The sequence below is a fragment of the Patiria miniata genome, unplaced genomic scaffold, assembly GCF_015706575.1.
Source record: "Patiria miniata isolate m_02_andy unplaced genomic scaffold, ASM1570657v1 HiC_scaffold_6, whole genome shotgun sequence".
Lineage (NCBI taxonomy): Eukaryota > Metazoa > Echinodermata > Asteroidea > Valvatida > Asterinidae > Patiria > Patiria miniata.
The window spans coordinates 20,746,820-20,764,192 of record NW_024037073.1 but is presented as its reverse complement, the minus strand read 5'-3'; the positions used below and the strand labels follow the sequence as shown (position 1 = coordinate 20,764,192).

Sequence of the window (17,373 nt, the reverse complement as noted above, 5' to 3'; positions counted from 1 at the left end):
TTTATCGGCACTCCCCTGGGCACTCCCCATTGAATATATGTACAAGAAAAGGAAGATACTTAAATTTTTCAAGATATTTTAAATTTGGATTTGATTATTTTTCTTGAGTACTTTCCATCAGCCATGATATCTACTTGAAAACATTGGGATTCTGTAAACAAGAAATTAAGCGTGACACAATGACATAAGCAAGAGGAAAAAATGGTCAATCTTTCACACAGAATAATTTGACTGAAACAAGTAAATTGGCTCAGATCTACATGTACATGTATTTAATATAAAATTTGCCATTGAAAATACAATTTTATTAAAAGTTCAAAAGAGTTCATTTCTAACATCACGTTGCCAGAAAACTAGAACATTTATAGAATAGAAAGTCTGATTCATTTCAAACACCGCATCTACTTTAATAATTTGCCATTGGAAATATAGTTTTTTGAAATATGAAAGAAGTGACTGTTGATATTTAAACCAAGTCACAAAAATCCAAAATTTACAGCACAAAAATTCTGATAAGTTTAATAACTATATGGTGTACATGTATTATAAATGACAAACACAACTACATGTACATTAAAGTAGGTGAATCATATCCACATCATCTACGTTCATACCAACATCCATGACAGAAAACCTTATCGCATTTGCATAAATAATCTCAACAAGGCAAATTTGCACTTCACTGTAACACACATTGTTTTGATGTTCCAATGTATTTCACTCGCGAAGGTTATACGAAATGACAAAAACACTTCTAAATTGTATATAAATTCTTTGGAAGATTTGGCAACTTAAAACAAAGGGAATACAAATTCATCTTGATGTTTTCTAATTACACATTGCACTCAGATGAATACATGCCTTTCATGATTGCATGTGCTGTCCAAATCTGGTCTCAGATTATCATGATCATGACTAATCCTACACATGCAAGAGTCATTTGACTATTAAAAATGTTCACATTTGATGTTTCCCATTTACCATCAGAAGCAATGAAATACACTTCTTGTATAATCCTAATGACTGCAACTTTCTTAAAAGGTACATATGATTGTTTGCTTCTTGTGCCTTTACTATCGTTTGAAGCAACAAAATTGCTAAAAGTCTGAAGCAGGGTGCATGACATTTAACCTGTTGAAGGCTGATTGGATAGTATACGTTTTAAGAAAACCGAGGAAATACATTCACTTTTTTGGGGTGTCTTGAAACTGGATTCCATTGCTAATGCATAATGTGCCGTGGACACCCTCTTTCAACACCACCTCAGTTTTCATCCACACGAAACAATTTCAGCTGGAATATTTTCAAAGAGTATTTGGTACCACTCCTATCTTGACTTTGAGCAGAGTTTTTGTCATTAAATCAATGCTTCTCCAGGTCATTGCAAATGATGCACATGGCTTTGAGTTAACAGTGTTTCAATTTTATCTGTGAATGTACATTGGTCCAGTAAACAATACTTTCAGGTACTGTTGTCCACAAAATTTTCACACAAAATTTGAGCCCTGCTAACGAACTCATTGCACACAGTAAGATGTGACAATAGCTTGTACATTGACAACTAGTCTCTGTGGTTTCAGTAAAATATATATAAAAAAACATGTTTACATAATAAAATATGTATATTGCATTATTAATTTAGAGCACAAAATTGCATCATGACAAGTTCCATTTTAAGAGTACTGATTTCAACAATGAATTAATCATAATTTTTTTAAATATAACACTGTCTTGTTATTTTGTTACAATTGTTATATTATAATAATGCAATATATTTCATAATGCACTAATCGTCGGTTTCCCTTTTTGGTTTATTGGAACATTTGTTTGTTTATTTTTTAACAATCCTTTGTACTGATCCAGTGTAACCGGCACAAATTTGGACACCATGTATTGGTTCAGTTGAGCTTGCCATTTGGGGTCGAGATGCATGTTGAGAAGATGCCTGCTGATAGATGTCTTGAGATCCTATGAGAAAAAAAAGACCAAAGAATATTCAACATGAGACGAGAAAAATGGTGATTAATCTAAACGCAGACTCAAAACGGCAGGTTCTTGCAGGCCGTTTAAAGTCTGATACTGGCAAACGCGTAGATTGTCAGATTGACCTATGATGCAGGGTTCAACATTATTTAAATATCTACAAGCGTACTAAATATCAGAATCATGAGGCCCTTGTATGTCCTCATGTACACGTGTCAGGTCAGATCTTCTGTTTAAACGGTAGTCTGACTGTCTAAGGTACTTTCCTCTTCCACACAACAAATATCTTTACGCAAAGTATGTACATGTGTATCACTCATTTTATTCAGTATCCATAAGATGGAATTTTGCGTCGGGGTGATGTAAATCAAATTAGGTTTTGCCCTTCACCGACGTATAAACGGTTGGTATAAACGGTCAGTGTGTTACCTCCCGAGTGAAAGTTGGAAAAAAATCACTCGGGTGGGACTCGAACCCAAGACCTCCTACTTTCTAGTGCAGATGTCTTACCACTCAACCACTGAGCTAAGGGAATCAGTTGGTTGGTTCGAATCTGATGTACATAGCAGCAGGTATAGCATTAACTATTCATAAGATGGAATTTTAAGTTGGGGTTATGTAAATCAAGTTGGGTTTTGCCCCTCGCCAACATTTTTTTTCTCCAACTTTCACTTAGGAGGTAACACACTCATACAGTGTTTATACGTCATTTGTTACGGTTATTTGATTAGAGTTTTATTCAGCATACAGAGTCCTGTGGTCAAAAGGTTCCTGTGTTTGACTCATGCACGATGTTATGTTGAGTCAATCTTGACAGGGGACACGGTGCTGGTGTTCTTGGGTAAGATACATTACTACAATTGCCTCCATTGAGTACATGTGGGGGGGGGGGTGTTGACCACATAGGGCTGATCTCGAGCTTATAGCAGGAAAGTGTTCTCATGGCCTGATGAACAGGGGTAATAAGTGTGAGCAATCTGAGAGTGTTGTATAAGAGTGCTATATGAACACTGCACTATGATCATCAAATATCTTAACATCAGCACAAGGTGTTGGGCGACGATGCGTTCAAGAGTTCCACCTAAACTTTTTCTTAAGAGGGATTACTGGGCAGTGTTGTAGGACTCAAGTCTAGGACTCGGACTTGAGTACGACTCTAGTCACATTGGAAAATGACTCGGACTTGACCATGACTCCTCGAACTTGATGACTCGCGACTCGAGTCAAGTAATTTCATCAAAAGTAAAAACCTAACGTAGGGATGGGAAAGGATCATTGAGGAATACTGTTTGGATGATAAAACATGGAGGGAAGGGTTGGAGGAAGATTTTTTAGGAATGGGAATTAAAAGGAAAACACATTTTGGCTCTAAACAACATGTACAACCACAACTATATACACTAGGATTTACTTAAAAGACAGAATGGAGGATTAAAAAATAATTTTAAAAAACGATTAGTTTGGTGAACAACTAAGAACAAGTGACTTGTGACTCAGACTCGAGGCTTGTGACTCGAGACTTGGACTCGGACTCGGACTCGACGTTGGTAACTCGACTGCAACACTGGTACTTGGTCACAGAGTCCACTGTACCTACCAGGTAATTCTGAGTTGACCACCCCAGGGTAGACAGGCAAAGGCCCCCAAGAGGTGACGACATGAAGCTAGTCCCTCAGCTCAGGATGGCCCTTCATCTGTAAGGCTAGGGTGTTGGAGTTGATGCCTGTACCGTCTGCTGTCTTATTAAGGATCATCTGGATGGACTTCAGATGGGAACCTGGGCAGGAAAAAAAAAATTATGAGATGTAAATTAGCCTTTTTTATATTTGATTTTTGTTTGCCCTTCGCAGACATATTTTGTAAACACTGTGCACTTAGTGTTGTCCGAAGGCTTAGGTGGGACTCGAACTAATGACCTCCTACACAAACAAAGTTGGGTTAAGCGCTGCTTCATCAGACTCCAAACGGCCAGCTTGCCACAGCAAGCTCAGTGGTCGAGTGGTTAATGTGTCTGCACTAGGAAGCAGAAGGTTGTGGGTTCGTGTCCAACCAGAAGTAAGCTTGTTGATTTTTTTTCTTGCAAACCCTCGGACAAAACTCAATGTGTACAGTGTTTGTAAACTACTTCACGGAAGGGCAACAAAAAAAATACATATATGAAAAAGAAGATCAATATTATATGGATGAAATCGAATACAGTTGATTCCTACTTTCTAATTCACAATTTCGAATTTCACAACTATCCATATAGAATTGAGATGCAGACCAATGCAATGAGTCTTCACAGATGTTTGTCTTACCTGACTGGATAATTTTACCGAAGAAACTGGCCTTGTTCTCTCCTATCTTTTCGAGTCCTCGATGGGTAATCCCGAATCCGCTCAGTGAATGGACGTAGTTGTAGGCCCAAACAGATCCACGTAGGTCCTCAAACACTTTATATCTATCATTGAAATATCATCAATACAAGTATGATTAGCATCGAAATATTTACATAGAATCAGGGGCGGGGGGGGGGGGGATGTCAGGGGAAGAAAAGGGGTTGGGGATTATATCCCCCCCCCAAACAAAAATGGACAAACACACTTTCCCCTTCCCAATTGTCACATTTGTGGAAGACAGTGTTCTAGTGAAGGTTTGCAGTTTGCAGTAACACCATGTAGGCATGCAGAGTCTATTTTGGGAAGATGTGTGGTTCTGAAAAGAACCACACATCTTCCCAAAACAGACTTCTACATGGTGGTACTGCAAACTTTTACTAAACCATGCCACCACGTAGTTAGATCAAGTAGTTAGCCCTTGCAAATTGTCTTGCAAAGATGTTCAATCAACAAAACTGAGAATATGACAACATCAACTTGATCGTCAGGCAAGGCAGAGACTGATTTCAAATGACAACAACCCCAGAAAGTGAAGAAGAAACTCTGATCAGATGACAACCAACATTTGCCCAGGAAAGAAAAAAAAGGCAACTGATGAACGGAAATCAAATTGTGATTTGTGAATAAAAACTTTCATAAATAATTTGATCAAATAGAATATCAAACAGAAGGGAAGCACAGAATTGTTGTATGGGTAAATAAATCAACATCCAGGGGAAGAACACAAATCATTTGGGGGAAAAAGACAACAAGGATTGATAGAAAAGAAAATGTCCTCTTTTTTTTGCTGCTTAAAGATGTTTTGAGTGAACAACTGAAACCAACTACCAACTACCTGCTACTCCGTCCAATCACATCCATATACTGTCATTATCCCCAAAGGCATTTTCAGGATGTATTCATCAAGTTTATTCCCATGTGACTGGTTGAACCAACTACAGGATGAGTCAAAAAGAAAGTGACAGAATTTGAAAATAAACGTTTAAAGTATTTGGCTCGTTCTATGTTAATAGAAAAACACGGATAAAGTACATCTTATCAGACTTGTATGACTCGTGACTCTAAAGTACATCTTATCAGACTTGTACGACTCGTGACTCGGACTCGGACTCGAGTCCGACTCGAGACACATTTTTAATGACTCGGACTGGGACTCGAGTCACTTTGACTTACGACTCGAACTCGGGGCTACGGACTTGGACTTTGACTTGAACTGACTTGTGACTCGACGGAAATTACCGCACTGCACACGCGCACATATATAATTCGATCGTTTTCTTTACTGTGCAATACCTGTACAGGGCGCTCGATGTGGTGCGTGCGTGGCCTTGGCCGGTTACCGATATATTGACTTATAGAAATCAATGTACTGAAACTTGTACCCCGCCATCAACACGCAATACTGCACTGGTGCAAGATTGATAGGGTACATGTAAGGTACCAGACTTTTCTTGTCAGACGTCCTGTCGTTCACAAGCGTATTGCTGTCGCATCGCGATAACGCGATATGAATAGTCTGCTGATCTGCCAGTTTTGGTAACGTTACATGCAAGTTGCAACGTACATCGATCATGATGGCATCCACTCCAAAAATTGTCAATTTTGAATATCTTAACTTCAAGAGAAATGCCAATGGAAGATCAAGTGCAGAATGCAAGTTCTGCAGGAAGAAAATAGAGGAGAAAACCGGCACTACGTCCAACTTCAATCGCCACCTTTCACGTATATAGAAGTCTAAAAGGAATATTTGAAATGCCTGAACTTTAAATGCAAAAGTTAGGCCAATACCAGTTTTGTCTGAATTGCCTTTAAAACTGTTTATAACTACATGAACTCCTCATTTCCAGAGAAAATTAGAGAAAAGCTGTCGGGAAAAATGAAAATTTACAGCACCTGAAATGTAGGTATTTCCATACTATATCAAAGGTGACTCTGAATCTCTGAATTCCCTAAAATGTGCGTTTTTTTATACAAAGAGGTGACTCGTGACTCGGACTTGGACTCAACCTTTGTGACTCTCTGACTCGGACTTGACCTGGAGGACTCGGGACTCGGACTTAGACTCTAGAAATGTGTCTCGGACTTGGACTCGATGTTTCGTGACTCGAATACAAGTCTGCATCTTATTGACTATTAACTGTGAAAATTTCACTTAAATTGCAAACTCTATTCCCAATTCATGTCTATTTCAATAAAACGATCACAAAACTTGGCTGTCCACAACTTATCAATTACCGTGCTGCGAACTGATAATACATCTCCCAATGAGGATAATGAAACATCAATTGTTTTCCCACCTCCATGAATGAACGAGAACTTGCAAAGGAAGAAATACAAAATCACCATCGATATTTCGAAGAAAAAAGAGAGTTAAAGGGAAAATACAACATTTGCAAACATCGAAAAATAAAATTACCAAGTTGTTACGAAATACCTTACTAGGATGTTGGTAAATGACATGCTAAAGCATCCTGTAAAATTATGGCACCTGGTGTGAAGCCATTTTCAAGAAAATGGTATATTTGTATACATTTCCAACGCTGGTCGGCCGACCACCGTTGGAAAAAACTAACTATTTTTCAATTACTGCTCCAAATTTACCAATTTTTTTTAGTCTAAATTTTGTTTTGCTAGCTATTGGTTCCAATGTTCATGAACGGGTGCAGGCCAGCTAGACTGGTTCCCTTACCTTACAATTTTCCGGTATTTTTGATCCATTTTATCTTTAGTGGAGTCAGGGAACCAGACTACTTGAATATTTTTGTTTTTCATGGTTTTTCCAGCATTTTCGAACACAAAACGTCAAACATGTCAGTGCAACAATATTTGATCTATTATACTAACCCCCCAAATAGTTCATTTCTGAAAATTACAGCAAAAGCCAATGATGTACATTCCCTTTAACTTGCTTCTCATATTCAAAACACACAACCTGATAGTAAAAATTCTCTTGATTTCAATTATTAAAATCTCATTTGTATTTGAATACTTGTGTGTAATCTGTAATTCTCACTTAGCTCATTTAGCTTTCAATATTATCGCATTCCTTGGACAGCTACACAAACGGGTTCTTTTTAGTAAAACATGCTTTTTAGTAAAACATGCAAAAGTTTTAGTAAAACGTTCTTTTTTAGTAAAACATGCAAAAAACTGTGGATGGCATGATCAAATTTAGTGATTGGGTTTTTTGCAGATGAGTGGAAGAACATGCTCTTTTAAGACATATTTCTTCAGTGTCTCTAATTTGATTGCTTAAAGTAAGAAAAAAAATCTTGAGTGCGGGTCACTTTTTTTTTAATCACCCTGTATAAACACAATGTGAACATGCATCTCTCATACACACTAAACTTAATTGTCTTCATTTTCTATCATCCTCTTTTTTTTCTGTCTTTTCTTCTTGTGCGGTAGCCCTCACATTGAGTGGCATTTATGCCTTGTGAAGGGACGACTTGCATAAAAAACAATTACATGTACACAATATGCATGTTTAATCTGGAGCAAATTATTAAAACTGAAACAAATTCAATGCTCAGATTTCATGTCAGTGCAAGTAGTGAAACTGACTAACATGCATCTGCTTTTGTTACAGGAACTGATACCACAAGATAGTCACATGCATTAAAATCGGACAGAAATTTTGGGGGAAAAGAAGGAAAAGAACAAGAAACTTTCTGTTTCAATCACATATTGCTCAAGGTCTTACAATCCTTGTGAGTATAAATCTGGAGTGATTTTGAAATAGAAAAGAACATTCTTTGCTGTATCTGAATAAAATATAGCTCACGGGGCTCAATGCTACATTGTGCATGAACTATGGGTGATGGCTACCAAAACAGCTCCACTCCATCAACTGGGTGGAAAACCGAAGTTGAAAAGCATCTCAAGAACTTTTACATGAATGGAGAAAGAGCTAATCAAATGAAATGGTTAAGTGCTGAAATCATTGCACCAATCGGCCTCTGCTTAAACTTTGTCTTTCTCTTCACAGTCATTCGAGTGAAGTCCATGCGTACAATCATCAACATCTACTTATCCAATCTGGCTGTGGCTGACTCCCTCAACCTTATGACTTACTTCATATTCGCACTGTTTTCACCTATAGAGTACAAATTATTGGTCACAGCAATAGCAAGTGTCCGATACACTTTCCTTGCTACTTCTAATTTCTTTGTGGTTACCATAGCAGCTGAGAGATTCTCTGCAGTGTACAATCCCATAACGTTCAAAGAAAAAGCCTCTAAATCTCGAGCAGCAAAGATATCAGCAGGACTCTGGGTGCCAACAATTATTGTTGGTGTGATTCTGATTTTCTTACCATTAACAGACGCTGTCTCCACTAAAGTCAACCTTGGGATTCTTTCCATTATCAACCTTGCCTCTTTGATAGCAACTCTTGCTTTGTACATCTATGTAGTACTGAAAGTGCGCAAGCAATCAGCCCTGTTTCCGAACCGTCCCAAGCGAGCAGGTAAGGTCCTCTGCATGGTTATCATCAACACTGCTGTTTTCTTCATTCTGAACTCACTGTACACTGCAGCTGCAATAATGACAATACATGTACTCGTAATGGCATCAAAGTATACTTCAACTTCTCAGATTGTTGCCTATCTGGAACTTGGAGAGAAAGTATATATTCTGGCTACATGCATTATAATTTTGCAACTGATCAATAGCTCAATTAATTCCTTAGTCTACAGTGCCACAAACACTGACTTTCGTGAAGCCGTAGTCAAGGCTTTCTCATTTCTGAAACTGTGCTGTCGTTGCTGCCCAAGACGGAATCCCAGCCGACCATCGCAGCCAGGGAAGCAGATTGAGCTTCATGTGCTTCCACAGGCAGAAAATGACCAAGAGCACTGTGCTGCCAGGCCAAGCAGCAGCAAGCCATCAAGACAAGGGCATGCACAACACACAGAGAGTCAGCAGCCACTGGACGGTTGTCAAGAACAATGTTCCAGGCAAAGCAGCAGCAAGGCATCCATGCACAGTCAGCAGCATGTTCAAGTGCATGTTGAGGTACATGCAGAACCAGCAGGGACCCCAGCGCTTGCAAGTTCTCATCAGGAACAATGCTCTAGTCTGACTGACTGCAAGCCATCCATGCAAGGGGAACAGTGTGTACATCCAGAACCAGCAGAGAGCCAGCAGTCACTTGCAAGTACTCAGGAACAATGTCCTGGGCTGACTGGCACCCAGCCATCAGCACAAGGGCAGCAGTATGCACATCCAGAACCAGAAGGGAGTCAATCGTTTGAAAGTTGTCAAGAACGATGTTCTCTGGTACCTGATGAGTGCAAGCTATCCATGTAAGGGCAGCAATGTGCGGAGTCAATGTGCTTTTGAACTTGCTGTCGTGTTTAAACTGTAGAGCAGATTTAAGGCTGTTTCATACATCTTCTTCATTGGAATGCCAAGTAGATTTGACATCGAGAAACACTAACAGCATATTATGCTGGAGTTGAAACGTGTTTTACTTTAGCGAATTGCCAATACATGTACGCACCATGACATCAGAAATGTGCAGGCCCGCCCAGAGCAGATTGCAACCAACTATCAGTGAAGGGAACAGCTGGTATTCATGCAATGTATGTATGTAAATGGTTCAGAAATTAACAAATCCCAAATAGTTTAACTGTTATCTGAATCAAATTTGTGTTCGTGTTTAAAGGTAGAGTAGATCATTTGCAGCTATACAAAAAGTAACTGACAAAATTATTGTTAAAAGGCTTTTGGTTTTGATGGCACTAAACTCCCTGTGAAATCATTCTTTCTGGCATGCTGTCATTTTGAAGGAAACAATGAAAGAAAGCTATTTCCAACGATGCATCAAGTTAGTTCACGTAGTTGGTTTGTATATTCGGTGAATCCATGAATATGTGCGTGCAAGCGTTGACACGACGCACACGCGCACTAGGTTGCTATTATATGTCAGTTCAGTGCATGACATCGCGTAGCTGCAATTGACTGAATGAGAATGTGTCCCTGGAGGCTGAATTTGGACGCAATATAAAACATGACTCAGCAACTTTTGATATGAACCCGAGATCCTAGAATATAATTTTGGAATATACTGCATTCATAGAGCTAAAACTTCATCGTGTTAGTTGTGAAGCTCCCATTTTTAGATTTTGAGCACTTTTGTTGCTGCAAACGAAAAAAAATTCACAAGTGACAAATGATCTACCCTTCCTTTAAATGAGCAAGTTTGTTACTTTTTTCAGTGTGAAAATATACATGTATTGGTACTAACATATGGATAACCCTGAAATTTTTCACTGTAAATAACAGTTTTTTTTAAGTGCCTTTGAAACAGATTTGGAGGTTTTTATCTTAGGAAATGCACCTCTGTATTCCATTTCTTTGGATGTTTCAGACTTTTACATATTTTCATGATGGTGCCAAGATGCATATTCATGAGAAATACAGTGATGTCATGAGCGGGAACTTCAGTGTCACTGCTGTTTTAGGGAAAAATGTTAACAAATGTGTTTTGATCAAGTTTGATGTTACTGTTCCGTTCATTAGCACATGGCAAGCAACCAATGAGATACTCAAATGTACAAACTTTTACACATGTACAATGCAATCAATTTTAGGTTCATAAATTATACAGAAAATCCCGAAGCTGTTTAGTGTAAAATACCTAAATCAACATCACAGCAACATTAGGAACAATTGTGAACATGTGCACAGGCATTGCAAAAAAGTGTGCGTAAAATGTGACCATTACTTTCATACAAACACAGGGCTAGGATATTTCATGTTTTAGTGAAATTCATTTTACAGCCTTTTGATTCTGTTATTAACAGACTTCGACAAATCCCAAGCATGGAGCACAAAACATACATACTCCTAAAAAGGCACAAACTGCAAGGTTATCGTTTTTGAGGCTTCAATATTTAATAGGGAGCAAACTCACCGCAAATCCAAAGTGTCTTGGGAGGTTTTGGATCTCAATCTTGAAGATCTCTGAGGTAAAAAGCTGTTGTTTCAGAGAGTGATAAGGATCCCTTATGGCATCGCCAGTCACCGGTACGTCAGAGGTGCTGGTGGAATGGTTATCTTGTGGGTCAAGACCTGATGCACAAATGGACAGATTAAAAGACCAACTCCAATTAGAGAAGAAAACAGATTAGATTGGTATTTTTTTTTTAGGTTTTTTAAAGTCTAATATGAGCAAGTGAGATGTCTATGGCTATTGTCTAGGTCTTCACCCATAACAATTACATGGGAACAATCTGACAATAGCCGTAGCCATAGCTCTAGAAGCCCGTTTCAGACACAGCCTAAGTAACAGATCAACAAAGTGGCAAGTTATGCATTAGGAGCATCTGATTGTATACCAATCTTTGTGCATACATGATGCACAATGTGGATAACTTTTTTTGAAGACCAAATAAAGTGCTGGTTTTTTGTTCAAAGTTTCTTGAAAAACCCTTTAGGCCGAAAAAAAAAAGTCTCCGGTTTCTGGTATGCGCACGCGTCGCCGTAGCCATGCGCGTCGGCAAAATGAAAAAAGGTTTTTTTTCAATGAAAGCTGATGTCTCAAAACCGCCAAACTCACTGGTTTGACTGGAATCCTGCTGCTGCACAATTTTAACGTGTTTTTAGATTGGGTTATGGTTGAGAATAAGCTTGATGTGGCCTCTCTGGACTCCCATATATTTGCACTAAGTTTAGACATTTGAAGCAAAAAAAATCAGGTAAAAAAAAACAAAACAAAAAACCCGTCGCCGCACCACTTTTTGGGCAAGCTCCATACCAGAAACCGAAGACTTTTTTTTTTGGCCTTAGCAAGGAGAAATCCATTGAATAGACTTTTTTCCCTGCAGACCACAGATATATACGAAACCATTGTAGGCTTTAGATGTACAGTATGGGATTTAAGTCTGATGGATCAAAGGTGTCTTCACAGCTACTAGCTGGAACAAATGTAGTTGATAGTTAAAGTCAGCAATTTGTACTCCACTTCTGTCAATAGAGCGTGCAAGTTGACCTCAAAAACCTAGGTGATTTTACTAGGTTTATCCAGTCAAGGGCAAAGAATGGGTTCTGAGCAAGAAAAAATCATTCCAATTTACAACACCTTCAAAAAATATTGCAAGTTGATTACTATAGTAAATTGAAAAAATGTTGACCTCCACTTCCGTTCATTGGGTGAATTCAAAGACGGGAGTCTGTGGCTAGACTAGTCAGTGTTTGGTACCAAGATGTTCACATGAAAAGTGAATGTGAACTGGCGAGACTTGCATGCTCTATAATTGTACATAATCTGTGTAGCACCACTAGTCTGTTGTATTACATTATGAGCTCCGTGTCTGTATGATGTTTAAATGCAAAGCAATATTCTAATATTTCTTTTAGATGGACTCAAGGGTACTTCAAATTTGGGTAATTGAAAAATCAATGCTGTGAAATATGAATGTCGTTGTAAAGTTAGCATCATACAAGATGTATCTTAATTTGCACAGTATCCGAGGAATTGCTGCTTTTTATATGTTCATTAAAGCTGCTATTTCCTTGTGTAATTTAAAACTCTAAACACAAATAACACAGAAATGTACTATCACCAAATCGGTGTTTCAGCTCTTACATCTTTCTGATGCCTTGTAATATTTGAGAAAAAAAATTGCAGGGCAACCCACATTTCTGAAAGTCACACACTTTTTATAGGACAAACAAATTTGCGTGTAAAAGCAAGATCAGTGATAAAATAAATAAAAGTGTACACTAGCAACATTTAAACAAACAGTGATTTTCCTGAATTTTGTATTTAAAACCTAATTCTTGCTTGTACAAATGTTATTGTTGAAAAATCCCTATTGAGTAAAAGAGCTTGCTGGTCAATGTTAAAAGTACAAACATATACCCTCAATATTCATGCCACAAAAGTAAGCCAACATATTGGTCAGCAAAGGGGATGACAAGGTTTTAAGTCTTTTGTGGCTTGTTTCTTTCTTTTCAATAATTAATTCCTGACAGACATATTAGACAATGCACAAAATGTACACCTGTCAATCTTTCTGTGTATTGCATTCTGATTGGTTGGAATTGATCAGCATTAGCTACTAATAGGCCACGCCCCTCGACAGCCGATCCAATCAAACATAAAAGCTGATCTACGTCTTTTGCAAAAAGGAAACTTCAGAGGAAATACTTACCTTTGTAAGCGCCAAGCCGGAAACCAACAGTGTTATCTGTCAATGAAAATAATAAGACATGAAACTGAAACGTTTGCACAATTTATCCAGGGCCAAGTTTCATGAAGACCCGACAAGAAATTAGGGGAATAACTGAGAAAAAATCCTGGAACTTTCTGTTCAGCTTTCATAACAGGTGCATTAAGTACATGTGTGCACACTTTATATCCAGGCGAGGGGGTACTTGTGAACGGAGTAGATACACACAAAAAATGAAGAGACTGGATAAATAAAAATAAATGCCAGTTTCATTCACCGATGCCATCTACACTCTTGCCGATGGTAAACTCACACTTGTTGCGATAACTCTCTAATACTGGCTGTGAGTGTGCAAACAAACAATGAAAATTAAAGGAGCAAATCAGACATCTCCAATGTCAGGAATATTTACCCCACAAAAGATTCACATGCTGTATAGTTTATCTAACAAGAAATCCAGGTTGAAATATTAATTTAGTACAAGTAAGGTGACTCTATCTATCTACCCGAGTTCATAGATCACACCAGTCAAGCTAACATAACACTATGTGCCAAAGTGAACTATCATAAGGGAATAAATGTGTGCTCCGGAGGTTTTTATCACTCTGTTTAAGACCACTTAGAGTCTGGGTGCTGATAATTACCCGAGCCGGAGGCAAGGTATTTATGAATTCAGATTAAAATTCATAGAATCATTCACAATACTACAAATAAATTTAAATAAAATCTATATTTTTATCAACAAATATTTGTCACCTAGCTTACTCACCGATGGCTTAATTGGCTCCAACTCACATGCCATCCCACTGTGGCTCTTCCTGTCAATGAAATGAAGAGTGCACTATTAAACATGAGAGTGTGGGTTCGAATCCCACTCCAACAGGCTTGTGAATTTCTTCTTGTGGTAACCACAGCTATATATGCACAAGATTCAAACTGGCCCACTAACCTTTGCAAGCTCTGTTATTGAGTCGTTAAGATGTCTGCACTAGTAAGCAGGAGGTCATGGGTTCACATCCCACCCAAGCAAGCTGGCAGAATCTTTGCTCGTAAGCTCTCAGACAGCACTGAATATACAGTGCATTCAAATTTACATTGGTGAAGGTCAAAACCAGGTATTCACATTCACAACTCCCCTACGTAAACAATTAATTAAACTCATTGATTGTGGCACCTGCTATATCAGATTGGGACCAGCCAGCCAACCCCAGCAAGCCTGATGGTCAAGTAGTTGAGACATCTGCACTAGGAAGCAGGAGATTGTTGATGCAAGTCTCATTCGAGCAGCTTATGTATTGTGAAGTTTTGGTTTTGTGTTCATTTTTTTGCTTTTTGTTTGTAAACATTTTTTTTACCACCTCCCCCCCCCTCCCCCTTTTAATCTTTGGGACTTTTGTGTGTGGAAAGGAAGTTTATTTCAGAAGTTGGCTAAAACTTTGCTGAGTTTTAATTGATTCTCAAGAAAAATGAGGCATCATTTTCTGGACTTTTAACAAAATTTCAGGGCAGCTGTGCATGTAAGTCCACTTGACAGAAAACTGTGTCTGGGAACAGTTTTTTGTCAACGAAGATCACATTTCCATTCTGGCCCACAACCATCCCGTGTCTTTGGTGAGTAGCTCACCTTTGTTGCTTCAGCCAGGAAGACATCTCCCCAATGTTCCGTTGCAGCATCTTGGATAAATCCCTCAGAAACTCCCTGGTGTTGGTTTGTTTGGTGGATAGCTGGTCCTCATACGGCTGGTTCCACAGTGGAGTCACCATGTTGTTTAACCTGTAGATTGGAAAAAGATGTGAAAAGCACATTCAGTATTTCAGAGTCTTAACAATTTTGGAAAAAGTGAATAGCTCAACTGCTATAAGCCTTTTGCGATATATGGCAGACACAATACAAGGGTGTTTGATTTGGGTATATTTGGGTAACTTATGCAAAAGACTAGACCCAGACCAAATAGCGCCTTCGTATTGTGTCCACCGTATCTCCAAAGGGGTAATGGATTGTGTGTGGAACTTGTGATCTTTCTACATACAACCATTCTCCTAACTACAGTTCATAGTTCTGGTAGTGCATGTGCAAATTAAAGTTTAAGCTTGAAACAATGAGGGTAATGTGTTCAAGTTAGACAGTTTATCAGATAAAATAAGAATCATCTGAAACTGTGAATCGCACACACACTCTACACAGACATGCAACCTTTAATGCTGTACCTTCTAGGAAAAAAAACAAGGAAAACTGTCCACATAACAGTTTTGCTCAACAAATGCCAGATGAAGTACTAAATTTTCTTAAAGTTCCGTGCTATTTTCGAGTTTCATCCCGAAAAACAGATTTCTTTACCAATCTGCTATTTTTCAAGCAATACAAAAGTTATTCACTTTTGAATGAAACACCAAACACAAAAAAGCTCATGTTTAGTTATTGAATTATTACTTTACAATTCCAAATTATTGGCTGCCAAACATTATTTCTGTTCTTGCTGGGTAGGCTGGTTCCCCCCCCCCCACAATTAGTATCAATAATGTATGGACGGGAGCCAGTCTGTTTGCAAAGCTGGTCATCAGTTTGGGCCAAGAACAAAAAGAAAGTTCATGGGTACTTTCTTAGTATAACATTTGATAGCAGAATTTAAAGTACACTTTCAATTTCAAGCAAGAGAGTGTAGGAATTCCATGGTTTCAAATCTTTGTCGATGCAGTGACTATTTGTATCTGCATTTTAAATGTCTTTCTTGATTATCCAAACACCAAATCTACAGCTTGTGTCAAGTTTCTAAATGTGAGTTATAAATAAATATGTTGTAAGCAAAACGTAGTGAACGACCTGAAAGATTTTGTGTCATTTTTTGATCTGCATCTAATTTTATTCAGTTACAGATAATTCCAGCGTTACGTTATGTCTGTGATCTTTTATGACCTGTAAAACTCTGTAAAAAGTGCAGAGTGCTATTTCACTTTTTTTAAGCATCTGCTTTGATTACAGGAACTGATACCACAAGATAGTCACATGCATTAAAATCTGACAGAAATGTTGGGGGAAAAAGAAGGAAAAGAACAAGAAACTTTCTGTTTCAATTACACTTTGCTCAAGGTCTTACAATCCCTGTAAATATACATCTGGAGTGATCTTGAAATAGAAAAGAACATTCTTTGCTGAATCTGAATAAAATGTAGCTCACAGAGCTCAATGCTACATTGTGCATGAACTATGGGTGATTGCTACCAAAACAGCCCCACTCCATCAACTGGGTGGAAAACTGAAGTTGAAAAGCATCTTGAGAACTATTACATGAGTAGAGAAAGAACTGATCAAATGAAATGGTTAAGTGCTGAAATCATTGCACCAATCGGCCTCTGCTTAAACTTTGTCTTTCTCTTCACAGTCATTCGAGTGAAGTCCATGCGTACAATCATCAACATCTACTTATCCAATCTGGCTGTGGTTGACTCCCTCTACCTTATGACTTTCTTCATACTTGCATTGTTTTCACCTATACATGTAGAGTCCAACTTATTGGTCAACAATGCAATATCAAGTGTCCGATGCACGTTCATCGCTACTTCTAATTTCTGTGTGGTTACCATAGCAGCTGAGAGATTCTCTGCAGTACGCAATCCTCTGACATTCAAGGAAAAAGCATCTAAATCTCGAGCAGCAAAGATATCAGCAGGACTCTGAGTGCCAACAATTATTATTGGTGTGATTCTGATTTTCTTACCATTAACAGAAGCTGTGTTCGCTAAAGTCTACTTTGGGATTCCTTCCATTATCAACATTGCCTCTTTGATAGCAACTCTTGCTTTGTACATCTATGTAGTATTGAAAGTATGCA

The 17,373-nt window shown here is 38.3% G+C and overlaps 1 protein-coding gene across 3 annotated transcripts; it reads right to left on the bottom strand.

Moving 5' to 3' along the window:
• Window positions 1–223: 223 nt before the first annotated feature.
• LOC119742932 (tRNA (uracil-5-)-methyltransferase homolog A-like) lies at window positions 224–15,196 on the bottom strand. 3 transcript variants are annotated; one of them, XM_038219203.1, is made up of 7 exons: window positions 15,168–15,196; window positions 14,313–14,361; window positions 13,821–13,884; window positions 13,526–13,561; window positions 11,284–11,441; window positions 3,581–3,760; window positions 224–1,968 (listed from the first exon to the last, which is right to left on the bottom strand). In XM_038219203.1, the coding sequence occupies exons 1-6, from the start codon at window positions 15,191–15,193 to the stop codon at window positions 3,749–3,751; spliced, it is 345 nt and encodes a 114-aa protein (XP_038075131.1). In that variant the 5' UTR covers window positions 15,194–15,196; the 3' UTR covers window positions 224–1,968; window positions 3,581–3,748. The 3 variants fall into 3 exon arrangements, with proteins under 3 accessions (XP_038075131.1, XP_038075132.1, XP_038075133.1); XM_038219204.1 differs by having other exon boundaries at window positions 224–1,959; XM_038219205.1 differs by lacking the exon at window positions 13,526–13,561.
• Window positions 15,197–17,373: the final 2,177 nt, after the last annotated feature.

Excerpts from the sequence above, each read along its gene's own strand:
- LOC119742932 (XM_038219203.1), bottom strand. The coding sequence starts at position 15,193 with ATGTCTTCCTGGCTGAAGCAACAAAG. Across the intron at positions 13,885-14,312 it reads TGGAGCCAATTAAGCCATCG|CCAGTATTAGAGAGTTATCG; the intron begins GTGAGTAAGCTA and ends GCACACTCACAG. Across the intron at positions 11,442-13,525 it reads CCGGCTTGGCGCTTACAAAG|GTCTTGACCCACAAGATAAC; the intron begins GTAAGTATTTCC and ends TTTGTGCATCAG.